Here is a 27995-nt window from a genome sequence, read left to right on the forward strand (position 1 = left end):
TCGCGAGATTGATGGAAAAATCGGCGCTGGGGCTGCGGCGGAGGTTCCGGGTGCTGGGATCGGGCAGGAGGCCGCAGCCGCCCGTGTCGAAGAAACACCCGTGGTAACACGGCACAGGGTGAGTGGTGAGGGCGCCCTAATATGGGCGGGGCTAGGAGCAGGCATGAATTTTGTTTGTTTTTTCCCCTCATTAAATCCAAATATCTGGACTGCATTACGGGAGATAGAAGTCCTTATAATGGAGACGGGCGGAGAGGAGGGCAGCGCTGACGGCGCCCGGTGCCTGGAGATGGGGTGGAGGCTGGGGATGGCTGCAGGGACATTAACCCTTTCTGCATTCATCGCCGCTGTTGGGGTCATGTGACGTTATGGATGGTGTGCGGCCGCTTCATATCTGCATAGTAACCTAGCATGTTAGGCTGAAGGGAGGCCATGTTCATCCAGCTCAGCCTGCCCCCCCCCCCCCCTTGTTGATCCAGAGGAAGGCAATAAAACCCCAATGAGGCAGAAGCCAATTAGCCCACTTTGGGTGAAAAAATTCCTTCCCGACTCCCTAATGGCAGTCAGAATAACCCCTGGATCAACCTCTGATAGTTCCTACCTGCCTGTAAGACCCGGATCAACAACCCTGCTGGTCACCTAATGTTTATATCCTTCCGTTCTAGAAAGGCATCTAGTCTCCTCTTAAACTCCTCCATGGATTTTGCCATCACCACATCCTCAGGCAGAGAGTTCCACAGTCTAACTGCTGGGTCATTCCGTGTCAGTTCAACCAAGGCTCCCGGTCGACCATCTCAGATTTCAATGAAACTTTGCACAAAGATAGACCCTGACCCTAAACTAAGATAACCAGAATATTAGGCTTCAAAGTGCTTTGGTTCACGAGCTACAGGTCTTAATCTAGGGGGTTGTCATGTGATTACAGCGCGCAACCTGAAAAAAGGGGCGATTTCAATCCATTGCCAAGCCAGTTCCAATGACTCTAGAGCAATGAAACTTCACACACTAGGAGAACTTTTGGTGCTGAATCCAGCTAAGCTCCTCAGACTGCCACTCTTATCATCATTCTGCCACCATTGCATGTCAAAGTAGCTGAAAAATTCTATCGCGCAAAATAAAACTCGTATTTTAAGCAGTAATAACTCATAATCAATGCAATCCAACTCAGCTCTGAATTTATCAATGTGTACTCCATAGAAATGTTTCTCATTATTCCCATTATGGACCCAAAAGGATGCATAGCTCTTAAGATACAATGAGTCAAAAACACTTTTTGGCTAATTTTTCCCTTTTTCAAAGGCGAAAATCGGAATGTACTCCATTTTTTCTTTTTTTCATTTTTGTTCTATTTGGAAGAGAATATTTTGCTCTACAAGATTCGATGTTTTTCATTTTGTTCCCAGACCTTCTAGATGGGAAAATATCAATGCCTGTGAAGGTCCTATGCACTCGGAGGTCAAATAATAAAATAAGTGTAAGTTTTGCATGGATGTATAATTAGTTTAGAAATCATGAGAAGGTAAATTATTTTTGGAATGAGACAACTTTTTGTGCTCAAGAAACTTATGTGATCAAAAATTGCATGGCGAGTTCAGGTGAGCCCCAAGCTTTGGCCTAAGATGGTCAGAATATCATTGAGTGTTGCATAATGATTGTGGTATATTACAGTGATCACTAGGCTTATTTAGCACTCTATCCATATTGGATACTAAGATTATCTAAGGCTAGCATTTGTGTAATAAATAACTAGTTCTGAACTCGCCATGCAATTTTTGATCACATAAGTTTCTTGAGCACAAAAAGTTGTCTCATTCCAATAATAATTTACCTTCTCATGATTTCTAAACTAATTATACATCCATGCAAAACTTACACTTATTTTATTATTTGACCTCCGCGAGTGCATAGGACCTTCACAGGCATTGATATTTTCCCATCTAGAAGGTCTGGGAACAAAATGAAAAACATCGAATCTTGTAGAGCAAAAAATTCTCTTTCAAATAGAACAAAAATGAAAAAAAATAAAAATGGAGTACATTCCGATTTTCGCCTTTGAAAAAGGGAAAAATTAGCCAAAAAGTGTTTTTTGCCATTTTTGACTCCTTGTATCTTAAGAGCTATGCATCCTTTTGGGTCCATAATGGGAATAATGAGAACCATTTCTATGGAGTACACATTGATAAATTCAGAGCTGAGTTGGATTGCATTGATTATGAGTTATTACTGCTTAAAATAGGAGTTTTATTTTGCGCAATAGAATTTTTCAGCTACTTTGACATGCAATGGTGGCAGAATGATGATAAGAGTGGCAGTCTGAGTAGCTTAGCTGGATTCAGCACCAAAAGTTCTCCTAGTGTGTGAAGTTTCATTGCTCTAGAGTCATTGGAACTGGCTTGGCAATGGATTGAAATCGCCACTTTTTTCAGGTTGCGCGCTGTAATCACATGACAACCCCCTAGATTAAGACCTGTAGCTCGTGAACCAAAGCACTTTGAAGCCTAATATTCTGGCTATCTTAGTTTAGGGTCAGGGTCTATCTTTGTGCAAAGTTTCATTGAAATCTGAGATGGTCGACCGGGAGCGTTGGTTGAACTGACACGGAATGACCCTGCTCTTACAGTAAAGAACCCTCTCCTGTGGTGATGAAACCGGGGCGGAGGGGGGTCCGGGGAAGAGGCCTACAGGGGGCGGAGGGGGGCCCAGGGAAGAGGCCTACAGGGGGCGGAGGGGGGCCCAGGGAAGAGGCCTACAGGGGGCGGAGGGGGGCCCGGGGAAGAGACCTACAGGGGGCGGAGGGGGGCCCGGGGAAGAGGCCTACAGGGGGCGGAGGGGGGCCCGGGGAGGAGGGCGGCCGGGAGGAGGGGTGCCAGGGGGAAGAGGTCGTCCCGGGGAATAGTCCTACCGGCAACAGGGTTTTGTGAGAGGCATTCCTATGGAGGAGTGCCAGGGCTGGGACTTCTGGGGGAGGAGCACCTGGGAAGAGGCCTTTAGGCGGCCGGGGGGAGGCCTACAGGTGATGGGGTTCTGTGAGAGGCATTCTTACGGAGGAGTGACGGCATCGGGACTTCTGGCGGAGGGGCGCTCGGGAAGAGGCCTTCAGGAGGCGGAGCACCTGGACTTCTAATGCTTTGACTATACCAGGATTCTACCTTTAAAACTGTGGCAGACAGTCTGTAGCTGAGCTGTGGATTTCCGCCGCGGCTGCGCAGGTGTAGGTCCGCCCATCTATGCAGAAATTCAGCTTTTTTCCCAGTGGGCAAAACCTTGTCGATAAACAAATTATTGTACGTGATTCAGTCATTGGCGCTGTTTACACGGAGCGGTCATCCGGTTTCGTACGATCCCGCAATAAACTGAATGAGTCATCCGTGTAAAAGGGCATTTATATGGAGTCCTCATCAAGAAGTGACATCACGCTTGTTTTTCCCTGCACCTGAGTTTGAAGTCGGCGCCGTACAGCCTGGCGTGGACTCGCATTACTTCTGTGGTGTGCGTACGCTTTTAGGGTATATCCAAACAGAAACATTTTGCTCTGCGGATTTTGCACAAATCCTCTGCAGAATCTGCGTGTTATGTGGATTCTACAATGTTTTTTCAGCAGACTTTCCATCGGATTTCCCCCTACGCACTGCGGAGCGTGAAAACCGCGACAAAGTGACATGCGGAGTTTTTTGATGTTATCACGGTCGTCTGTTTCTTCGTGGGCTTCTGTTTGAGCACTTGAAGATGATGTTCAGACGGAGACCACAACGGAGCCATTGCAACCCAAAGGTGCAAACTTTGTGCTCAACTTGACCTAGTTTCCGTTTCTTTCTGCCATTTTGGGAGGACACAAGAGCGCAGACAGTAACACTATTGTGTCATCGAAAAAAGCTGATCACAAAGATCCCAAAAGTCCCTGAATAAATGGAGCCGTGGCCACCCACGCTCTTCACCGCTCTTGTTGTCAACGGAACTGCTGGAGATAGCGGAGTACAAGCGCTCAGGTTTCTCTGGCAGCCCCATTGAAGTATATGGAGCCGCGGTGCGCTGGCGTAACTGCTACTTCCTTTATTTGGGGACCTTCAGGGACCTTGTTTTAGTAATTGATGAAGGTCCAACAGTCTGACCCCACTGATCAAATAGTTATCTCCCATCCTGTGGATGGGAAAAAACTTTATTTCGTGGGGCAACTCCTTTAACCTTGACCTGAAAAAGGTTGTGCACACAAGGCATCCCAGAAATATTGATGAACTGAAACACAGTTGCATGGAGGAATGGTCTAAAATTCCTCCTCAATTTTGTGCAAACCTTTTTCTGCAGCAACGGGAAACATTTGATGGATGTGATTTCTACTCCCTCAATCTACAGGTGATTAAAATCACGGGTTCATTTACTTTTTTTCTCTGCACTGGGCATACGATCATTCTTTCCCATAAGCCCACTCTACGTCTCCCTTTTCACACTAATGGATGTACAGCCATTAGATGAGCGTTTTTATGCTAGTTGAAAATGACGAGTCGGCTGACCCACAAGCATTTGCTCTTCCGTTGGCTCACTGTTGGCCCTTTCACATGGCTCGAATATTGAGCGGGCAAACATCCGGAGAAATGTTCATGTACGAGTATCGGGCTGTGTGAGCGGGCTTTAGATTGTTTGCTTATAATTGTGTCTTAAGGTACATTTACTTGCCTGAATAATCGCTTGAAACTGCGAATTCGGATAATAGCCGTCTTGTGTACATGCGGCCACCGATAAGGCAGTTAGCGATTAAATCGCACATCTGCCGGAGTCTCCTGGATTTTAGCTTGCCTAAAAACCAAGCAATTGCTGTGTAAGACTTACCCCGAAAATAAGGCCGAGCTACACTACGTGGGGGGAAAAAAAGCAGTACTCACCTAGCAGACACCGTCCGGGTCCCGGCCGCTGCTCTCAGGCTTACGTGCAGTTGTCAGCTCTGACAGAACATCTCTTGCTGGGAACGGGGTTTGAAAATCCTGCCTCCAGCACGAGATTGCTCTGATTGGCTGAGACGCGGCGCTCGAGAGCCAATCAGAGCCAGTGCTTGATGAACCAATCACAGCCATACAATGAATTGAATGTCTGTGATTGGCTGATTGCGGAGCTCGAGAACCAATCACAGACATTCAATTCATTGTATGGCTGTGATTGGTTCATCGAGCACTGGCTCTGATTGGCTGAGCTGCGGTGCTCAAGAGCAGGTCAGCTTGTGTCTCCTATGTCTAAACCTGCACAGTCTTTATCTTAATCCTCAGAATATTTCTTATTCTCCTGCAGGGTCCCAGCCAAAATGAGTTCCCTCCTGGAACGCCTTCATGCCAAGTACAGCCAGAATCGACCATGGCCTGAAACAATTAAGCTGGTTCGGCAGATTATGGTACGATAACCTTTAGTTTATGCTTTCCGTCTGCTAGAGTTATCTTACCCTATTCTAGCTGTTGTGTGTGTAGGACTCTTGTACTAATGTACTTCTTTTTGCAGGAGAAGCGGACAGGAATGATGCCTGGAGGTCACCAACACTTAGTGAGTTGCTTGGAAACTCTACAGAAAGCTTTAAAAGGTGAGCGAGCGTCTTTTATACCCTGGAAGGAAGATAGTGTTTTATAGGGCAGTAATAAGACGTTTCTGTTTGCAGTGTCTTCCTTGTCTGCCATGACGGACCGCCTGGAGTCTATCGCAAGACAAAATGGGTAAGGTGGTTGTGGGGTGTAGGATTCTATATGTACATCTAATCCATATGTACTTTTGAACATTGATGGTCATATGGAGTTGTCAGATCCACCGTTTTGTATTTCTGTTTGGGCTCCGCTCTAGCAGGACAGAAATTTTAGCATTTTAGGAGTCTCGAGAATGACCCATCCAATCTGCTGAAATGGTATACTTGATTCTTTGTCCTGTGCACCAGTTGATGTGGTTGAAATGGCCAATCACTTAATTTTTTAGGGTGTTTCCATACTTTTGGCCATTTGGTATATGTCCCATTATTCAACTATGCAAATTGGCTCTTATCCAGGAGAAAGAAAGCCGGTTCTCTAGTACCAAGTATTAGATAACAACTCTAAGTCACTGTCCAACCCTTTGTGTCCCTTGAGACACAGCTTTCTTACTCTTGAATGCGAGCTAATTTGCATACCTTTTTTCTCAAAGAGCATTGCCCTACCCCAGTGATGGCGAACCTTTTAGAGACCAAGTGCCCAAACTGCAACCCAAAAGCGACTTATTTATTGCAAAGTGCCAACATATCAGGGGTCGGGGCTTACCACAACGTATGATTTTTACCTTCGTCGTTATAAAATGCATGGAGCCATTCAAAATAGACAGGGAGGAACGCCATGTATTTTTTTTCTTTTCCTAGCCGGAGCACTGGAGTTTCATTGTTGCGGATTTTGACTGGAAATCAGCCGTGTATTCGCAGCTGATTTCATACAATGTGATGCTCCTCCAAAGGCTTCCTGCTGTCAGCGTTCTCTGGCTTCTGGTTCCCAACGGCTTGTAGTGGGCCCCACCTGACCAGACCGCTGGGAAACCAGAAGCCTGGGAGGCTGACAGCAGCCTACAGAGGAGGTGAGGGGGAGCGCCGCAGATTTCAATTGTTTCTTTGATGCGGTAATACTACGTAATTTGCCACGGAAATTTCCGCTGCGGACGTTCTGCAGCATTTCCACCACATGTAAACATACCCTAAGTCAGCTTGAGGTATGCTGCCACGTGCAGAGTGGCCTCAGTAGTAATAGTGTCCCCTATATTTGTCCCAGTAGTAAAAGTGACCCCCCCCCCCCCCACAGTGGCCTCAGTAGTAATACTGGTAGTGTCCCCTATATCGGCCCCAGTAGTAATAGTGACCCCCACAGTGGCCACAGTAAAAATATGGACACTCACTGTAAACCCCAGTAGTAACGGTGGCCCCTATACTGGCCCCAGTAGTAATATTGGCCCCAGTAGTAATAATATTACTACTGGGGCTGATTCAGGGGACACTATTACTAATAGTGTCCCCTATATTAGACCCATTAGTAATAGCGCTCCCCAGAGACCCATGTACATACCTCCTCCTTGTCGTCCAAGCACCGCTCCCTCTTTTCTTGGCGCTGCTGCGGACTGCAGTGTCTGCCCCCTGTGGAATCAAGGAGGAGAGGTCAGGGAAGAATGATCCAGGGTGCACACACTGCCGTCAGTGTGTGCACCCGGGATCAGCGCTGCTGGGTGATTACTGGCCGGAGAGCTGCAGCACCCTGGCTGGTATTCACTATTGTGGTGAACAGCCTTCGGTCCTAGCCTATAAGATTCTCTGCCAATTTGCCTTGCTCCACAAGGAGAAACTGTACCTCCCAGTTATTAATCAAAAAATGGTGTAGCCTATGTTTAATAATTGTTCATTGCAGCCTCTTTGACAGATGATCGCTGTTCTGATGTGTATTTTTTTTTCTCTTGACTCTAGTCTTACATCACATTTAAGTCCTAATGGCACGGAGTGTTATATCAGCTCCGACCTCTTCTACCTAGAGGTACATCTAGATCCAGAGGGGCAGCTGTCTGATGTCAAAGTTGCTCATCAGGGAGAAAGTCCAATGGTGAGTCTAAGTGCTAATGTAAAAGTAGTAGTATAGCATTTGCGGCCTGGGTCATTCCACATCAATTGGACCAATTTTCAAAATCGTCCCCACTCGACCGTCTCCGATTTTGCTGAAAATTTACTCAGATATATGTATATGTTTGAAACGAGGTTCTGTGAAGTTTTAGCTCCAGATCTTAAATACCTGTGGCACTGTCGCCTTTACACTGGAGGTCCCACTGAGCTCGCGGCTTCAGCTACAAGGATTTTGCAAACTTTGGCACATAGGCATTATAGAAATATACTGGCTATGATGCTGAAATTGGACATACTAGCTCAACTTTTGCTGGTGAACACAAAAAAATTAGTACCGGCTATCACAAAAGAATATATCGGCCACAATTTTGTGTCAAAGTAGCTTGAAAATCACGCCGCATGACATTTACACCAAACTTTGGCCAAGTATAGCTCAAGACCAAAAACGACTTGTAACCGGTGCTTTGCTCTGTACACCAAACAGCTACATGGCTTTGCACTGCTGCAATATCACGGTCAAAGCATATGTATTTGTGAAGATATTCACACCCACATATGATGAAAAATGTTAAATGATCAAATCTGACCTATTTTTAAGGTCAAATATCTAAAAAAGGGTACCCCTCAAATCTATTTATTTTGATATCAGTCGAAAGAGCAAATTTTTCTCTACAAGGATCATCATTTTATTTTTTGGAGTCTTTCAGTTTAAGAAAAGAAAAATGCCACTGAACATGGCGTTTTTAAACATACGCAATGAATGATAAATGCACTATTCAAACCCTTGCGTTGGTCCATGGTGGTTATACCACTACCAATTCCCTAAGAATTGGTATTATAATCCTATTAAGAATTGTAATAATGCCAAATCTGAAATTTCAGTCGACGACCATGATGCATTAATAAATTTCATGCATCCTCATGGACCAGCTAGCTTCTTTCACTGGCCTGTGAGAAATGATACCTGCTGGATTCCTGAGCAGTCAATCATTGCAATACTGCCAGCACCAGCTGCAACAGCAATGGGACGACAATACAGCTTCTTGGAGCCAATTATGTTGCAAATTCAGCAACAGTTCCAGACCACTTAGACTGAACATTATGGCTTGGGAACCAACAAAAGAGACCCAATATTAGGCTTGGGATCCTAGGCTAAGACACCCACCCTCAGGCTTCGGAACCTGTGATAAAGAGACCGCCCGTGGCTGGCCTTGCACGGCTATCGGGCGTGGCCCCTAGGCGATGGGGCTGCCAATTCTCAAAAGATTTGGCATTATTACAATTCTTAATAGGATTATAATACCAATTCTTAGGGAATTGGTAGTGGTATAACCACCATGGACCAACGCAAGGGTTTGAATAGTGCATTTATCATTCATTGCGTATGTTTAAAAACGCCATGTTCAGTGGCATTTTTCTTTTCTTAAACTGAAAGACTCCAAAAAATAACATGATGATCCTTGTAGAGAAAAATTTGCTCTTTCGACTGATATCAAAATAAATAGATTTGAGGGGTACCCTTTTTTAGATATTTGACCTTAAAAATAGGTCAGATTTGATCATTTAACATTTTTCATCATATGTGGGTGTGAATATCTTCACAAATACATATGCTTTGACCGTGATATTGCAGCAGTGCAAAGCCATATAGCTGTTTGGTGTACTGGTCAAAGCACAAATTACCAATGGTTTTTGGTTTTGAGATATATTTAACCAAAGTATGGCTTAAGTTTGCAAAATCCTCGTAGCTGAAGCCGCGCGCTCATTGGGACCTCCAGTGAAAGGGCAACAGTGTCCCAGGTATTTGATATCTGGCCCTAGAACTTTACAGAACCTCGTTTCAAACATACATGTACATCCTTATAAATTTTCAGCAAAATCGGAGATGGCCGAGTGGGGACCACTGGTCCACTTGGCATGGAATGACCCGCCTTCTAACATAGCATAGAGACATGAACAGACATGAACAGATCAGACTGTTGATGTGTGCCATCTCAGACCACCACTGATCTCCAGTGGTGGTCTCCAGTGATTAGAAAATTTAATTCATTCAGCTTTTCCAAGGTCCTGAGCGACACATGGTTACAGATAGTTGGGGGACGCTTTATCAATATCTCTATATCACACTGTGACCTGTCTACCATAGCTTATGCAATGATAGCTAGGTGTCTATCTGCAGTAGAATTGCTTTATATTTGCACTGCGACAGACTTTTAGGTGTTTGTTAGTGAGTCCTGCTATCTCTGCTTTCGACATAACCAGTGAATTGTAGGTGTAGTAAAATTTATTTGTTTTTACATTTTCAGAGCAGTCCGGAACTGGTTCAGCAATTAAGGTTGGTTACCTTTCATTAATTAAGGATCTCTGAAATAATCTACGGTAGTTCCCGTCCACTCTATGGGTGCCACAAATGCTCACCCAGTAGAGTATTGGGTACTGTAGTCCACTTATGAATAAAGTACCCCACTGTTACATATAATGGTAATATTGGGGAAGTCAGCCCTTTTACATGGGACGGCAGTCTGCTAAATGACTGCACAAGCGCTGACTCCACCGCTAAGGTCATTGGTACTCGCGCAGAGCGTTTAGACAGACTTCGCCGCTGGATCACTGGGTTCTTCTATGTGAATCGGGGAGAATTTACATGGAACAAGAAGCCAGCGACCCAGTGATTAGTTTTTATGCTGATTGAAAGTCTGCGATAACAACTTGCAAACGAATAGTGAGTGATTTTTGCATTTGCACTGAACGATTATCCCTCAAATAAGCAAATTTTGAGCAATAATCGATCCGTGTAAATGGCCTGTAAGTTTGTATCTGTTAATGTGGACCTCCCAAAACCTGACATTTGTAACCAACTCTTGGGCAAGAAAGAAAAAGTTGGGTTCATTTCTGATAATTGGTGGGCTCCCAGATTTTGGACCATCACACTTTGAGGATTCTTCTCATTGGTCATTTTTAAAAGTTAGAAAGAAAAGCTTGTCGTTGGAGTGTTTTTCCAGGGTGTTGCCCCTCATTAAGACCTGTTCACATCACTTTTTTTGCCTATGGAAAAGCTAACAATGTATACATTAAACAGAAGATGTAACAGATGTTTAGTAATGGTATACTTTTAACGGTTACATCATAATTAGAGATGAGCGAACATACTCGGTAAGGTCGATTTCGCAATCGAGCACCGCGATTTTCGAGTACTTCACTACTCGGGTGAAAAGTACTCGGGGGCGCTGTGGGGCGGGGCGTGGCGTGGTGGAGCGGGGGGTAGCAGCGCGGAACAGGTGGGAGCTCTCTCTCTCCCTCCCCCCCCCACTCCCCTCTGCAACCCCCCGCTCACCCACAGCGCCCCCGAGTACTTTTCACCCGAGTAGTGAAGTACTCGAAAATCGCAGTGCTCGATTGCGAAATCGGCCTTACCAAGTACGTTCGCTCATCTCTAATCATAATCTTTACCCCGGTATAGCTCCTGCCACTAGGAAGCAGATGCTAAGCAAAGAAAGGGTTAACTCCTACCTCTCCCTACAGCCACTAAGCTGAATCAGTTTTAGCTTAGTGTCCATAGGAGGCAGACCTCCTGCTGCAGCTCTCCCATATTCTGCAATTTCCTGGACCTTTTGGGGTTCACAGGGTGACAGAATTCCCCTACTACCTTACTGACGAGGGACATCAGGGTTGCTCTAAGTTCCCTGATGATTCCCTGCCTCTCAAAGACACAGCCCTAACTTTTCTGTGACCCGACAGAGAAAGATCTTCTCACTCTCTTTCCCTCGGCTCCCCCACCAAAGGGAGGTGTGAGAAATGATGAGGGATCAGGCTGGACCTCTATGCAGGTGGCTTTTCCTTTTCAGGGAAGGTAAGTATGTCTCATCTGCAACTTCTTCTTATAGACTCCCTCCCTCGCCCATACCTCATCTTACCGTCAGCTTCCCCACGGGCCGACCAGCCCTCTCATTGTCTGCTAAGCTACCCAGTATGCGTGCTTCTGCCTATTCAGGTGGATCTCCTCCCCTGGATGGGCAGCTTTATCTAGGCAAGGCTAGTTCCTGGGGAACTTGGCCAGATTTTGATCCTTATGGACTCTTGTTGTCTTTTCTTATTTGACCTGAATGCGACTCAGCCTGCAATACCAACCCAGGCCATTTCACAATGTACAGAGCTGTCTGCTTCCTGCAACAAAACAGCTTTGTACACAAAGAGTACATCTTGAGGGAACAGTTGATCACCAGAGAGTCCCACATGGCAGACCCCTACCAATCTGCTATAGATCATCCCGCCTGAGTAGAAGTCATCTATAGCTAGTAGTGGGACAACTGTTTTTAGCCTGATTTTCTGGGATAGCGCATTCCAGAGAACTGGTGAAGCTTGGGAAAAGTTTTTGGAGGCAGAAGTGTGAGGTTCAGACCACAGTGCATCTTAAGATGGTTTTATACATGACGATTATAGTTCAGATTCTCGCGATCCAGTGAGAAGCTGAACAATTCGTTTAGTGTAAATGCATGCACGTATTGAGCAACAAATTAGAGGTCATTCACTTGTCTTTCGTCTTCCGTTCACTTTTTTCTGCATGCAGGAACTGATGTATTATTTTGTGTAAACAGGCAGTCATTCACTTATGAACAACTGTCTGTTTACTGTGAATTGAGGTGGGCGGGCTGGAAGATCCCTGGCCCGCTCTGCCTGGGTTCAGTCAGCGATGATCCTTCCTGTGTAAAAGCACAGCAACGATTATCACTGGGATGATCTGTTGGGTATCTGCTGCCTGACAGATCGTCCCATGTAAAAGCATCCTCCGTTTTAGGTCATTGGTTGAATGGAGTACGCACCTAAAAACCAAGCGACTATTGGCCCATGTAAACAGGCAGTCATTCCTCTATAAACGGCGGGCGGGCGGCCGAAAGATCTCTGTCGCACCCTGCCTCCATTTGTTAAGCGACTTACCTCTCCTGTGTAAAAGAATAGGAGCGAGTCATCCCATGTAAAAGTACCATAAGACATAATATGAATCCAAATTGTAATACATATTTGCTAATATACTTGTTTTTTCATCAGGGATAAGAATTTTGAGGATTTTTCTCAGTATTTGAAGAGCCTGGTGAACCTGTACAAGATGCCAGGAGATAAGTAAGTGAACACTACCTGGTGGGTCATACACGGAATGCATGGTGAATGAATCTGTCTGACAGGTTGTTGTTTTCTTCGTAGAAAATTGTTTGCAGCGCTTCAGTCTCTGGAAATGGACCTCACAAAAATGGCAGCAATGTACTGGTGAGTACAACGGTACACGTGACCTCTCGCAATTAAATGACAATCCAAAATAGATACTTTTCGAGAAACACATTTAGTAACGGATTATTGCAATGTGTATGTCTTACAGGCAGGTAACCAATGCCAGCGTGTTGGACAAGATATTACAGGGAACTGTTGGGCATCTGACGCCAAGAAGTGGAGGTAATCTCTACAAGCGCAAGAGAACTGTTCTTGAAACCTGAAGCACAGAAGGTCCAAGATTCTAATGAGATACCCATTACATATCTGTCATTTTAGGTCATGTTATGAATTTAAAGTATTACGTCACTCCATATGACCTTTTTGACGATGCCACAGGTGCTACAATAACACTCAATGAAGGACATGGTGAGTTATAAAACGTATCCTAGGGTTAATGCAATCGTCCTTAGTGGTTTGTCACTGGGAAGTTTAGTACTAGCTTTTTTGGTGGTCTTTGGTAGTTTACAGGTTAAAAGAGGTTGCGCCAAGTTATAAAGTTCTCTTCTATCCACAGGACAGGGCATAACTTTATGATCGTAGGGTTCAACCGCTGGGACTCCCCAACAATATGAAGAATAGTGGTCCTGAAGGCCCCTACATGAATGAAGCAGCAATTACATGGGCGCTTTTGTTCCGTTCATTTTAATTACAGCTCCGGAGATTGCTGAGTGTTCATAATTGGCAATTTGCAGTACTTCCTTTGAAATGAATGGAGCATCGTCTCGCATGTGCGATCTCCACCCAGTTCACTCAGGAACCTTGGGAACGTCCTTTCTTGAGATCGATGGGGTTCCCAAGAGTCCGATCCCCTATCCTATGGCACGACCCCTTTTAATGCAGTCATCTATGGAATGGAAGATACACCATGTCATAATGCCTGCTTCCTTGGTGCTCTAGGGTAGTGGAGGGGTTGCTTCTTTGATGGTCTAGGGCAGAGAAAGGTGTAATGGAGGTTTTCGAGTTCCATAAAAATAGGCAGCTAAAAGATGTTAAAGGGGTTGTCCCGAGAAAGCAAGTGGGGTTCAGCACTTCTGTATGGCCATATTAATGCACTTTGTAATGTACATTGTGCATTAATTATGAGCCATACAGAAGTTATAAGAAGTTATTCACTTACCTGTTCCGTTGCTAGCATCCTCATCTCCATGGTGCCGTCTAATTTCAGCGTCTAATCGCCCGATTAGACGCGCTTGCGCAGTCCGGTCTTCTCCCTGGTGAATGGGGCCGCTCGTGCCGGAGAGCTGGTCCTCGTAGCTCCGCCCCGTCACGTGTGCCGATTCCAGCCAATCAGGAGGCTGGAATCGGCAATGGACCGCACAGAGCCCACGGTGCACCATGGGAGAAGACCCGCGGTGCATCGTGGGTGAAGATCCCAGCGGCCATCTTAGTAAGGTAAGGAAGAAGTCGCCACAGCGCGGGGATTCGGGTAAGTACTAAACGTTGGTTTTTTTTTTAACACATGCATTGGGTTTGTCTCGCGCCGAACGGGGGGCCTATTGAATTAAAAAAAAACCCGTTTCGGCGTGGGACAACCCCTTTAAAGGGGTTCTGACATGAAAAAAAAAATAAATTTACTTACCTTGCTGGCCAGGACCGATCATCAGTGATGTCCCCTCCATTCTGCATCTTCCTTTACAGCTTCTGGAAGCAGAGCTGGAGCGGTCAAAATGACTGCTTCCGGTTCTGCTCCGTCTGTCAGCCACTTCCCAGGTCACCGGACGGGCCCCACGTCACAAGCAGTGCTTGCTGTGGGTGGCCCGTCCGTCCTGGCTGAACTCCCTGTTCTGCGTGTGCACAGTGGAGAGGCGTCCCGTCCTGACTCCTGTCAGAGGGCACCTGTCTTCTGCGCATGCACGGATTCCCGGAGGGGCGCGGCTCGTCGGAGGAAGAAGAAGAGCCTGCTGGGAGATGACCTCCGGAGGACAACAACAGAAGAAAAGGTAAGTATTAGGTTTTTATGCTTTAGCAGCCAAAAATCATGGGTTCCTTGTGTCCATTAGGCAGACCAGGGAACAATGGCTGCTAAAGCATAAAAACATTATTCGTGTCAGAACCCCTTTAAAAACTATAAACTGACATACTTGCTGCTTTATTCTCCTAGTCCAGCACCGCCGCTTCTGTTCTCACCATTAGCCTTTTGCTTACATTGATTGCAGCGGTGATGTGTTCATATACTCATGTGACTGCTACAGCCAATCACTGGCCACAGTGGTCTCAAGCTGTACATCAATGAAGCCACGTTTATACAAAACTAGCTGATATACCCAGCTTCGCCCGAGTTAATTTGGTGCTGGTGTTTATCTGGTGTTCACACGGAAAATCTTATGAAGTCGTGCTTACTTTAGAGATACTGAGGAAAAACATATGTTCACCATTTTGCATAGTTCTCTGCGTTACCCAGGAAACACCACGTGGAGGTAACCATGTGACGTTTCCTTCATATAAAATGACATCAGGAAGTGAGAGAATTAGATTACATACATAAAATTTGGACACTAATTCTTTTGCGCTTAGAATTGAATAATCGAGTTGGGACCTATTAACTTTTCATATTTATGACACAATCAATGCTTGTGCCAAATTTCATGTTTCTATGACATTGGGAAGTGAGAGATTTGGATTATGTATGTAAAATTTGGACGCTAATTCTTTTGCGCTAGAATTGAATAATGGAGTTGGGACCCATTAGCTTTCCCTATTTATAACATAATCAATGCTCGTGCCAAATTTCCTGTTTCTATGACACCGGAAAGTGAAAAAATTACATTCCGCACGTAAAATTTGGACGCTAATTCTTTTGCGCATAGAATTGAATAATCGAGTTGGGACCCATTAGCTTTTCCTATTTATGACATAATCAATGCTCGTGCCAAATTTCACGTTTCTATGACACCGGAAAGTGAGAAAATTAGATTCCGTACGTAAAATTTGGACGCTAATTCTTTTGCGCATAGAATTGAATAATGGAGTTGGGACCCATTAACTTTTCCTATTTATGACATAATCAATGCTCGTGCCAATTTTCCCGTTTCTATGACACCGGAATGTGAGAAAATTAGATTCCGTACGTAAAATTTGGATGCTAATTCTTTTGCGCATAGAATTGAATAATCGAGTTGGGACCCATTAGCTTTTCCTATTTATGACATAACCAATGCTCGTGCCAAATTTCCCGTTTCTATGACACCGGAAAGTGAGAAAATTACATTCTGCACGTAAAATTTGGACGCTAATTCTTTTGCGCATAGAATTGAATAATGGAGTTGGGACCCATTAACTTTTCCTATTTATGACATAATCAATGCTCCTGCCAAATTTCCCGTTTCTATGACATTGGGAAGTGAGAGATTATGTACGTTAAATTTCGACGCCAATTCTTTTGCGCTAGAATTGAATAATTGAGTTGGGACCCAATTTCTTTTCCTATTTTGGAGATAATCTATGCTTGCGCCAAATTTCATGTTTCTACGACATCGGGAAGTTGGAGAACTTTTGGCGAGTCAGTCAGTCAGGGCTTTCAGCTTTATATATATATATATATATATATATATATATATATATATATATATATATATATATATATATATATATATATATATATATATATATATATATATATATATATATATAGATGTCACCGCCGCAAGCAATTTAACAAAGGCCGATAATTAGTACGCAAGCAGCAGCACTGGAACTGAACCGTGAGTTTGCTGTAGTTTGTTAAATCTAAACCTTTCCTGCCTTTTGTACATTTTTATAATATAACTTGGACATAGCACTAATGCTTTATAATAAAATGATCAGGGTGGTCTGGTGCAGCCTAGCTCCCCTGACTTTGGATTATAAAATGCACATGTTTTTTAATAAGGCTATATCATATTAAAGCCCAAAAAGTACAGATATCGACACCCTAGAACTGTAGATGACTGAATTCTCCATATAGGAGGTGTTTGTGTATATTGTATCCTTCTGAAAATGGTGCAAATCATGCCGAGCGAATATCTGCTCGACTGAACTTAATTATGAATTATGTCAAAAAGCATTATTTATATATATATATATATATATATATATATATATATATATATATATATATATATATATATATATATATATATATATATATATAAAATATAATTATAATTTTTTTCTTTCTTTCAGTACTGCCTCGATCACTTGGTCTGAATGTATCCGTAACTATTGAAGCCACATCTGCAATGTACAAACTACCCATTGCTCCTCTCATCATGGGCTCACATCCGATTGACAATAAGGGGTAAGAAGGCATTCCCATTTGTAGACCATGCAGTATTCATAGGTATATTAGAACCAAGATAGGTCAGATTAAAAATGCATACGATTAACACCTGGGTGACTTCTGCCACATGAACAGTGGATGTGCGCAGGGAGCAGACACCAGGCTGTGATCAGAAATAACTGATTGCAGCCTCTAACCATTTTCGATGCTGCTGTCTGTTTTCACAGCGGCATTTAAAGGGTCTGATAAGAGGGATCATGATGTGCCATTTGGGTCTCACAGTAGCCTAGGACTTTTGAAGGCCACAAAAATTGTCATGTATTTCTGCCTATTAAGCCGTGCCTGTGACATAAATTTGATCAACAGGAGTGCCGGTAATCTGATCCCTACCAATCTGGTATTAATAACCTGTGCTAAGGTAGGTCATCAATAATTGAGTCCCGGAAAACACTTTTAAGGCACTAACCACATCTCTGTAACGGTGATTATGAAGCCTGAATATTTCATTCTAAAACTTGGAGTGGATGCTGAAGAGGAAAGTCTTTGACAATGAGGCGTAATACAGCCTTAGAGGTTTTGTTTAGGTTATATTCACACAGCGCAGATTTATCCCATATTTTTTTAGTACGATTTACATAACAAACTGCATTGCAATACACGCAAATGAGAAACTCTGTTCTGCTATGAAATTGCTCATCAAAATCCGGATCCGTAAATTTTGGATTTCATCACTGGTTATCCTCAGTGTAATATTAGTTGTCTTGCATGTGCAGTATTGAAACACTCCCATTGCTAAATGGAATCTGTTTGATATTGACCTATAAGGAAGTGCTTTTTAAGCAGTTTTCCACTATGCTTGTATAAGCTCTATAAAACAAGGCCTACACTTTCATATATCTGTGAGCTGCAATTGATAAATAGAATTGATGAGAGTAACATCTCTTCTTATTAACAAGTAGTGACTTCCAATTGCAGAACTCCTTCATTCTCCTCCGTCACCAACACCAACAGTGTGGACCTTCCTGCCTGCTTTTTCCTAAAGTTTCCACAACCAATTCCTGTCTCCAGTGCTTTTATTCAGAAAATCCAGAACTGCACAGGTGAGAACTGCGCCCCTACAGGCAGCTCTAATCCCTCCTCATATGTAATACCGGAGGGTTTATAGCCCTTTTACATGGGCCAACAGTCGGTTAAATGACAACACAAGCACTGACGTCACTGTTAAGGTCGTCGGCGCCTGTACAGAGGATTTAGACTGAAAGACCTCTCGCTCAGTGCTTCACCTTCTACATGAAGCTGTGAGCGGGGATCATTTACACGTAACGAGAAGCCAGCGATTAGTTTTTTCGTTGACTGAAAGTCAGCGATAAACAACCGTGAAGTAATAATGATCGACTTTTTTTCTCATTTACATTGAATGGTTATTGCTCAAATTAGTTTGTTTGAACGAATTTTGATCGTTAATCGTTGCGTGTAAATGGGCCATTGCTTTAAAGTATTTCTTTATAGTCTTTTTTGTTAACTGAAATGTATCTGGTTAGTATCACATCTTCTTGTATTTTCTATAGGTATTCCTTTATTTGAAACTCCGCCCACCTTCTCTCCTCACTACGAATTGGTCACTCAGTTTGAACTGGCCAAAGATAAGGAGCCTTCGCCTTTGAACCACAACATGCGATTCTATGCAGTATGTATACATCTTATTGTAACGTCTTTCGGGCTCTTTTACACGGAACAGTTATCGTTCAGTTTATCGCTGGATCGCTTAACACTGACAACAACTAAATAGAATTCGTTCGCTTGTCGTTCAGTTTATGCAGGCACACAAATCAAGTAGCGATCGGCCCATGTAAACAGGCTACTGTTCGTTTATGAATGACCGCCTGTTTACCATGAACGGAGGCGGGCAGCCGAAAATGATCCCTAGTGCCCTTTGCCTCTGTTCACTGAAGGATTATCGCTTCTGTGTGAGTGCAGTGGAGTGATAATCTTGGCTTAAGTGCCAAACAATCGTTCCGTGTAGAAGTATCCCTAGTGGGAAAAGCATAGCGATATGTGAATATGTAGGCTAAATTGTCTGTTTTGATATTTTCTCCAGTCTCTGCCAGGTCAGCAGCATTGCTATTTTCTGAATAAAGATGCCCCTCTCCCTGATGGGAGGTGTCTGCAGGGGACCCTACTGAGTAAGATACCATTTCAGCACCCTGGACGTGTCCCCACCATCCTCAACCTCATCCGACATCAGATGGCTTGTAATACCCTGATTGGGAGCTGTGTGAAGCGCACCGTGGTAAAAGAGGGTATGCTACTGCCATCCTGTTTAGGCTGCTTACATGCACACCCAGAAGAGTCTTATTGGCAGCCAGTGGATTTCAGTGCATTTTCAAATGTTTGGTTTTAGGCCAGTTTCAGATGAGCATATTATGGGTACCTTGCCATACCACCAAAACTAGTGCAGGAGAAAAGAGAAGGACCATCCGGGTTCTTTGGAAAATGCAAGTTACATCCTGGCGGTTGCGAAGGGCATTTCCTGCAATTATTTTTTTTCCTTGCACTCGTTACATCTCCTCCCAATATATGTTAATTTTTGTACCATTTTCCATACTCTTAGGAAGTTTTCACAATTAATCCTACAGGTTGGATGTAGAAGATAGAAAACATTATCATCTTGGATTAGCCCTAATATATTGTATAAACCTTGCTTCTTTTTGCTTTCTGCTATAGATTGCCCTAACCTTTTGCAGTTTGAGGTTTCCCCCCTCTCGGATTCCTGCATCAGTATCTCATTCCAACATCCTGTTAACGACTCTTTGGTCTGTGGTAAGTGCTTTCTGTGACTTAATTATGCAGTAGGTTATGAAAGGGCTAGCTCCCATACTATAAGTCTGGCTTTGCTGAGTGACCTCTATCTTGCTGTGTCTTCTGTTGTAATGCCTCCTAATTCAGATTTCAATAATGCTGTCGCTGACCATTATTTTCAGGTGTTTTCAGAATTAATCCAGACTTCGTAAAGTGGTTGTTTGACCACAGACAACCCCTTTTATATGGCTCTGGCTCCCAACATTGCTGACAAACACATTGTACTGAGGTAGCAGGCTAGTAGCTTTCTTGTAATACATAAATGGCTCAAATCATCCAGATCTCCTATAGGGGACACTCTCTATGACTTTCACATGGCTTAATATTGCATAGATAGAGCGGTTGGATACATGAAACAACCTTCTTTAAAAGGGTTTTGTCATTAAAAAAATTCTATACTTTCCTATTCTTACCTAGCTGTCTTACTGCATCTTCTCCTCACTGATCTTCTCCAGTCCCCCAGGTCACCTCACCGCAAGCCGGACGGATCCTCTCTTTCTTTTTATGAAGCCTGCATTCCTTGCATTCTTCTTCTGACAGGTCAGTGAAGGTCACGTCCCTGTGACGTAGCGTTTACTGCCTAGGAAGGAATGCTGATCTATTGCAGTGGCAGCGCGCATGCACAGTCTCTGCGATAGTTTGGCACTCTTTCCTAGGCTGTGAAATGGTGATGCAACGTACATTGCCGGGCTAAAGGAAGGCTGTCTGTGAATGTATGCTTCGTCACAGGAATCAGAAGAATGAGCCAGCTGGAGGTGAGGTGACCTGGGGGGACTGCAGGAGACGGGAGAAGATGAGGTAAGTAGACTTATGGGGAAGAATAGGTGAGTATATATTTTTTTTTTTTAATGACAGAACCCCCTTAAGCACACTCCATTATACAGCACTGAAATGCCATGGCTTATGCTTAAATGGAAATGTGTTCATACACTGTACCTCTACCTAGGTTAGGTAAGTATCTTATTAATGTTTGACCATACTCTCAATAGGTCTCAGAAGCCATTGCGGGCATAGTTTAAGACTTAAGTTTTAGAGTAGTGCCAAGTCTTTCTTTTTGTTCTACAAACCGTGTTCGCTCACACCAGTCCCCATTGGATATGGAACCCGGCACTATTATTCTGTCATGTGAGGCGGTCTTTGTTGCTCAATCTCAAGCTAACGTAAGGTCATTCATTGACAATCAGCAGTAGAAACCGCCCACCTGACCGAAGACTACTGCCATGTTCCGTATGTAATGGCAGCCAGCACGGATAAGAAAAAAAAAATTGGTGTTTGAATTCAGTGGGGAATTGGCTGTAAAGCTATCCAGCCTGCCTCGGTGGTCAGAGGACGTGACGGGTCTTGTTTAGGTCAATGTTTCTGTGCTTCATTATTGATTGACCTTGTTTCTCATGCAGTTGTGATGGACATTCAGGATTCCACCCATGTATCCTGTAAGCTGTACAAAGGTCTCTCTGATGCTCTCATCTGTACGGATGATTTCATCACCAAAGTGGTTCAGAGGTAAATGTTTTGTTATGTGTGTCCGGTGTCCCTAAAAGTGAACCTGCAGTTTTAAATGTAATGTGCATAACTACTCGGAGAATTCTATACATAGCTATTTATTGCATATAATGAGTAGCTAATATGGATCTCTTCTTGATGTATGTGATGGTTTAGTGTCTTTTTTTTGTTATTTGCTGTCAGGGGGTCCTGTGGCTGGGGCTATTATTGGGGTCACTATGGCTGACGTTATTGAACAGCGACTGTAGCGAGTGATGCTATTTGTGAATTTCCTCTCAAAATCATATAGAAGGTTGAACTGTGACCCTACATTACAATGTCATGAGGCAGATACAATGTGTTCATTCAAGATTGCAAGGGTCGTAAATTTTAGTTCCCTCTAGGGGCATAACTATAGGGATTGAGGGGTGGCAGAATTATTAATGGCATACGATAGGTGGGGACTCCAGTTATAGATTTTGTAATGGGGCCTAGGAGTTACGTTTCCTGACTTTCAAGATTATTTGAAGATCCTTACAGAACACCTTCAAACTTACAGGGAACCTGTCATCATCTTTGAGCCCCATAAACGTCATTATTGGGCTAAAATAAGGTATGCAAAGGTCAGACCAGCGCTCCTACAGGCATATAGTGAAATGAGTGAATACTCAAATGGACTTACCCGGTACTGAGTGAGGCCCCATGTATGACGGGCACCCCACTAGTACCTCCTGGTCCAAGAAAGCCTTAAATATGGGAAATTCTTCCTCCAAATCCTCAAGTGGAGAGCAGCTCGGATCTTTTGGGTCAACCCAAGCGCTGGGGTCACTTTTTCTTTCCATTCTGCTTATTGGGCTAAAAGGTGAGGAAATGGCGAGTCCAGGGAACAGTGTTTTCACTCTCACTGGGTGGCTCGTTCCCTGCTCTATGTCCTTGAGAACTTGGCGGGCAAACAGCTTGGCACTTTTCAGACTGCACTGTGCACACTTTCTAACGTTCATCTTTGTAGAAGAGCGATCGCATGGAGCTATCTGAAAAGAGTCGCGTTGTGTTCACATGTGCCGACTTCATAGGAACTTGGAACAATACCTCTGCAGCGCCGGACACAGTGCTGGGACTGGGTGCCCGGTGAGTATGAAATTGCTCCCTGGACTCCCTGTTTCCTCACCTTTGAGACCATAATGTAGTTTATGGTGCTCAAAAGTGATGACGGATTCCCTTTTAACAGGTTAGCAATTGTTATTTAATGGTTGTTTACCCTTATTGCAACCCCCATCCTCTAATGAGTCCCAAGAAGTAAGGTCTAGTGTGTACACCTTCATTACACTTCAGGTGTGTGATTGTACTTGGGTAGATATTCTGTATGATGTACTAGATATCGCTCTAGTAATAAATCTTCTTATCCGTTGACATCCCTTAATTAACCACAGGAAATTCTCAGATGTACAATGAATTACGGTCTCTCTTAGGATTGGGATTTATGACCTTCAGAATGTTTTAGTTTTATTTAATTACTAATTGACATTCCTTTCTTGCTGTTCATCAGTCAGTGATGCCGAAAAAGGATGTTGCACAGGTTTATCCTGAGTGATGGAAAGAGTCTGACTTCCTTGCTGTAATAACATGTTATGCTGTATTTTATTGGGGCTTTGTAATGGGCTGAAAAACGAAACTAGCTATTTTCCAAAGGTAAAGCGGACAGCATAGCGTTTCACTGTATTGTACAATCGTATATCCTATTGTACACTGAGTGGCTACTTTATTGGAGTCCCCCATCTAGTGGTGCTTGGACCTCATTTAGACTTCAGAATGCAGCAGTTAATTGTCGCATAGATTCTACTACCGTGTTTCCCCGAAAATAAGACAGTGTCTTATATTAATTTTTGTTCAAAAAGGTTTAACTTTTTTACATATATAGCTGCCTGGACACTATTTAAATTGACTTTTTTAATTAACTGTTAGCAGGGCTTAAGTTTAGAGTAGGGCTTCTATTTCAAGCGTCCTCAAAAAGCCTGAAGAATCATTTTGCATCCTCAAAACTTCTGGAAAATCATGCTATGTCTTATTTTCAGGGTATGTCTTATTTTCAGGGAAACAGGGTATGCGTGGAAATCGTTCTACAGTTAGATTGGCCCATGCGGACAGGAAGCTTCTTGTATTTGCTGCTAATTATATAGAGGCCAGTCATCAATTTATACTGCTTGTACCAAACTCTGTCGTCCTATCAGCACGGTGCAACAGATATCTGGATTCATCTGACCAGGCGATGATTTTTCCACTGCTCCATGATACTGGTTTTTGCGCCCTATTGCCCACTTGATTCTCATCTTTATGTTTCTCTTACAACGCAATAGCGCTGGAAATCTTTGTTTGCTGTTATAGTCCATCCGTTCTAAGATTTGATGAGTTTGTGCTTTAGAGACGTTAGTTGGAACATCTTTGCTGTATACGTCTGCAGCGTGCTTGACTGTGCACCACCTTTTTAGCAGAACAATTCTTGACATCCTCCTCTAACCCCTTTCATTGAGAGTTGTTACATCCATATGGTCCCCTTTTGCTGGATGCTTTTCTTCGATCACACCATTTTGTCTGTACTCTACATACTTTATGTATGGGGAAACCCCACAAGATTGACAGTTTTTGAAAGTGGCCGTGGCTAGACTAGCACTGATGACCAGGGCTTTTTGGAAGTTGTTTAGATTCGTAAATCGAGCATTATAATCTGAATTTACCCTGAAACTGGTCCATGGAAAACTTATCACTTGATTTTAATGCGGCACTTTGGGTCATGGATCTAATTTGCATCCAGGAAAGCTCCATTCGTGAAAGAGCAAGTGTCTCCTAATAAAGTGGCCATTCAGTATATGTTCGTTGGAGACTTGTTTCTCCAGGGAATAAATCCTCTTAAGTATGGTGTATAATGTTGTTTTGGTTTTTTTTAATTTGAAGACCATTATATTTTTCTTCTTTTTGTTACATAGGTGCATGTCCATCCCCGTGACCATGCGAGCCATTCGTAGGAAAGCTGAGACCATCCAGGCTGATACACCTGCACTGTCACTGATAGCAGAAACTGTGGAAGATATGGTGAAGAAAAACCTTCCTCCGGCCAGTAGTCCAGGCTACGGAATGACCACCGGCTCTTCTAACTTAATCACCACCCCAACCAGCTCCTATAACTCAGGATCCATAACTGCTCTCTTCAACATGAATAATATTGGTCACATGGGTATAAAAGAGCGGCATGATTCCACAGGGCATGGGGATGACTACAACAAAGTAACTCAGAATCCTATACTAACAAGCCTTCTTCAGATCACTGGAAATGTGGGTGGAAATATAGGTTCAAGTCCCACACCGCCCCATCATACCCCACCTCCTGTTTCATCTCCAGCTAGCAATACTAAAAATCATCCCATGCTAATGAACTTACTCAAGGACAACCCAGCACAGGACTTTTCATCGTTGTATGGCAGTAGTCCTCTGGAAAGACAGAACTCTTCTGGATCTCCTCGCACAGATCTAGGCCCATCAGGAACTGGAAAACCCAAGAAGAAGAGACCTAGGACAGAAAAGATGAAAAACCAAACTGAAGATGACTTTCAAAGGGAGCTCTTTTCCATGGATGTGGACTCACAAAATCCAATATTCGATGTGAGCATGGCAGGTGATGCCCTAGACACACCACATATTACACCAGCACCTAGCCAGTGTGGCACACCCCCTACTGTGTACCAGCAGCCGATGTCTCATACCCAGTCTGGTATGCCAAGAATTGTGAGGCTGCCTAGCACTGACACGATTATTCCAGATGTTACGGATATACTCTCGGACATAGCAGAGGAAGCTTCAAAGCTTCCAGGGGCTGGAGACGATTGCCCCAATCTTGGTACTCCTGTTAGAGACTCCTCAAGCTCTGGTCACTCTCAGAGCACCCTCTTTGATACAGATGTCTTTCCAGTGGATAGTGCAGGTGGTGGAGATAATCCTTATGCGGATGCCGCAGATCTCATTGCAGAAGCAAACGGAAGCCCAAATAGTGACTCTTCTAATAATTTCTTCCACAGTGTGGATTTTAACCCAGAACTATTGAACAGCCAAAGCGGCTTTACAGATGACTTCAATGACGACAGCAGCCAGAGCGACGATCATGATTTTTCTGGGCAGGACTTTTCTGGGCAGGGGCTATCACTGGGTGTAGTTTCAGGAATTCCTGTTGATGGGAGTGAAGGCAAGTACAAGGTAGGGCCAGCAACTGAAACAGTAGATTTTAGTATCATTGGAGGTGGCAAGGGGCTTGGTGGGGTGGACATTCTTGAATCGCATAGTAGAAGTCAGAGCCCGTTACTTGGAGAGTTGACAAAAGATAGGCCACAAAAACAGAGAATGAAAGAGGGAAGCAATGGGGGAGGGGGTGGAGGTGGGTTGAGTGGAATTCAGGGTGCAGGCCTAGACACAAAATCTGGAAAGCGCAGCAGAACACCTTCCAGTGATGGTAAAAGTAAAGAAAAGCCACCCAAACGCAAGAAAGAATCTGAAGGAAAATCGCCTTCACACATTGCCAATCGTCCATTTACCCCACCTACTAGTACTGGTGGTTCAAAGTCTCCAGGAACGTCGGGAAGATCTCAGACTCCTCCTGGCATGGCCACTCCCCCAATACCCAAGATCACCATTCAAATTCCTAAAGGTACGATGAGCGTTGGGAAGCCAACTTCTCATAGTCAGTATTCAAGCAGTGGTTCAGGAAACTCGTCGAGTAGCAAAAGCCATCATGGCCACTCCTCATCATCCTCCTCTTCTGCCTCTGGAAAAATTAAGAACAGCAAGTCCGATGGGTCATCTGGAATAAAGATGGGCAGCGGAGGGAGTGGAATGTATACCGGTCCAACTGGATCTGGGAGTAGCCAGTCCAAAAGTAGCTCTCAGTCGATAGGCAAGCAAGGATCTTCTCCCATCACTAAGCATGGGCTAGGAAGTGGAAGTAGTAGTTCTGGTAGTAGCAAGACAAAGCCACAAGGAAAGCCATCAGTATTAATGAACCCCTCGCTTTCCAAGCCAAACATTTCTCCTTCACACTCCAGACCATCTGGTGGCTCTGACAAATTATCTTCCCCAATGAAACCAATGCCAGGGACTCCTCCATCATCAAAAGCTAAGTCACCTATTGGTTCAGGGAGCTCTCATTTGTCAGGGGGAGGTCCAAACTCCACTATGAAGTCCTCATCTGGTCTAGTTTCTTCAGGATCTCTTTCGCAGAAGCCAAACTCCTCCTCATCTTCATCCTCTTCATCGTCGTCCTCATCTTCGTCATCGTCGTCATCCTCTTTTTCAGGTGGCTCCGCTGTGTCTCAGAACCTTCATGGTAGCTCAAAAGGGAAGTCCCCAAGCAGAAATAAAAAACCTTCACTAATTGCTGTTATAGATAAACTCAAACATGGTGTCGGTACCGGAGGTCCAGGTTCAGAGGATCCTATGGAGGCACCTGGAGGGGGAGGAAACCCTGGAGCCCCTAGCCACGTAATGTCCTCAAAACATGGACTTGTGGGAGGTGAATTTCCCGTTAAGCGTGAAAAGAGTGAGAAAGACAAATCAAAAGTTTCAGTCTCTGGTGGATCCTCTGAGTCATCCAAGAAAGGAGACTCAAAGGCCTCTGGAAGTACTGGAGTAGCCAAAATTATTATCAGCAAGCACGATGGAGGGTCACCTAGCATTAAAGCAAAAGTAACCCTACAGAAGCCTGGAGAAGGAAGCGGGGACGGCTTGAGAACACAAATCCCGAAAAGCTATGGGTCACCCTTGATTAGCGGTTCGACCCCGAAGCATGAACGTTGCTCACCAAGCCACAATAAATCACCAGCATATACCCCTCAAACCCTTGATAGTGAAAGCGAGTCAGGCTCTTCTTCAATTGCTGAGAAATCTTATCAGAATAGTCCCAGCTCAGATGATGGTGGAGGTGGCCGAACACAGCCAGAGTATAGTGCAGAGAAGCACAAAAAACATAAAAAAGAAAAGAAACGGTTGAAAGACAAGGATCGGGATAGAGAAAAGAAGAAATCCTACAGTATGAAGCCTGAAAGTTGGTCCAAGTCACCAATATCTTCTGAGCCTACATTATCCATGGGTGGTGGCTCACTTTTACAATCAGAAAGAGCAGCCCGTCCAAGTCCGGGTTACCTAATCGGTGAAGAGGATGATTTAATGGATGTGGCTCTGCTAGGGAACTGAACTTTGTAACATAACGCCTAGGTCGAGTGCGGTGGCTATGTGTGATGTTTCGGTTTCTAGATTTGTCCTGTTGCTGCTAGTATGTCTAGACTCATCTGGCAGTAGATAGGATCCTTTTATTTTATTTTATTTGTATCGGTCCCATTTTAAATATAAGTTATAAAGAGGAAAAAAGGCATTTATAAATAAGTTTTACCACTTTTTATATTAGTGGACTTCTCACCTATGCACAGTGGAGGCAACTGTTGTAGGGGGGTAAGCTTCTTTTAATTAAAATGCAGTTTTGAGCTTCTCATTCTCTTCCCCACTGTG

General features: G+C 43.9%; 1 protein-coding gene across 1 annotated transcript; it reads left to right on the forward strand.

Moving 5' to 3' along the window:
* Window positions 1-27978, forward strand: MED1 (mediator complex subunit 1). Its single transcript, XM_066586945.1, has 17 exons — window positions 1-118; window positions 5278-5377; window positions 5482-5560; window positions 5636-5690; window positions 7439-7571; window positions 9895-9923; window positions 12635-12706; window positions 12788-12850; window positions 12960-13033; window positions 13130-13219; window positions 17015-17129; window positions 18087-18211; window positions 18680-18798; window positions 19210-19411; window positions 19836-19931; window positions 21368-21473; window positions 24434-27978. The coding sequence occupies exons 2-17, from the start codon at window positions 5291-5293 to the stop codon at window positions 27681-27683; spliced, it is 4695 nt and encodes a 1564-aa protein (XP_066443042.1). The 5' UTR covers window positions 1-118; window positions 5278-5290; the 3' UTR covers window positions 27684-27978.
* The last annotated feature ends 17 nt before the right edge of the window (window positions 27979-27995 follow it).

Source organism: Eleutherodactylus coqui, chromosome 13 (assembly GCF_035609145.1).
Source record: "Eleutherodactylus coqui strain aEleCoq1 chromosome 13, aEleCoq1.hap1, whole genome shotgun sequence".
Lineage (NCBI taxonomy): Eukaryota > Metazoa > Chordata > Amphibia > Anura > Eleutherodactylidae > Eleutherodactylus > Eleutherodactylus coqui.

Coding starts and splice junctions, on each gene's coding strand:
- MED1 (XM_066586945.1), top strand. CDS start 5,291: ATGAGTTCCCTCCTGGAACGCCTTCATGCCAAGTACAGCCAGAATCGA. Junction 9,924..12,634: donor GAACTGGTTCAGCAATTAAG/GTTGGTTACCTT, acceptor TTTTTTCATCAG/GGATAAGAATTTTGAGGATT. Junction 18,212..18,679: donor GAAAATCCAGAACTGCACAG/GTGAGAACTGCG, acceptor TATTTTCTATAG/GTATTCCTTTATTTGAAACT.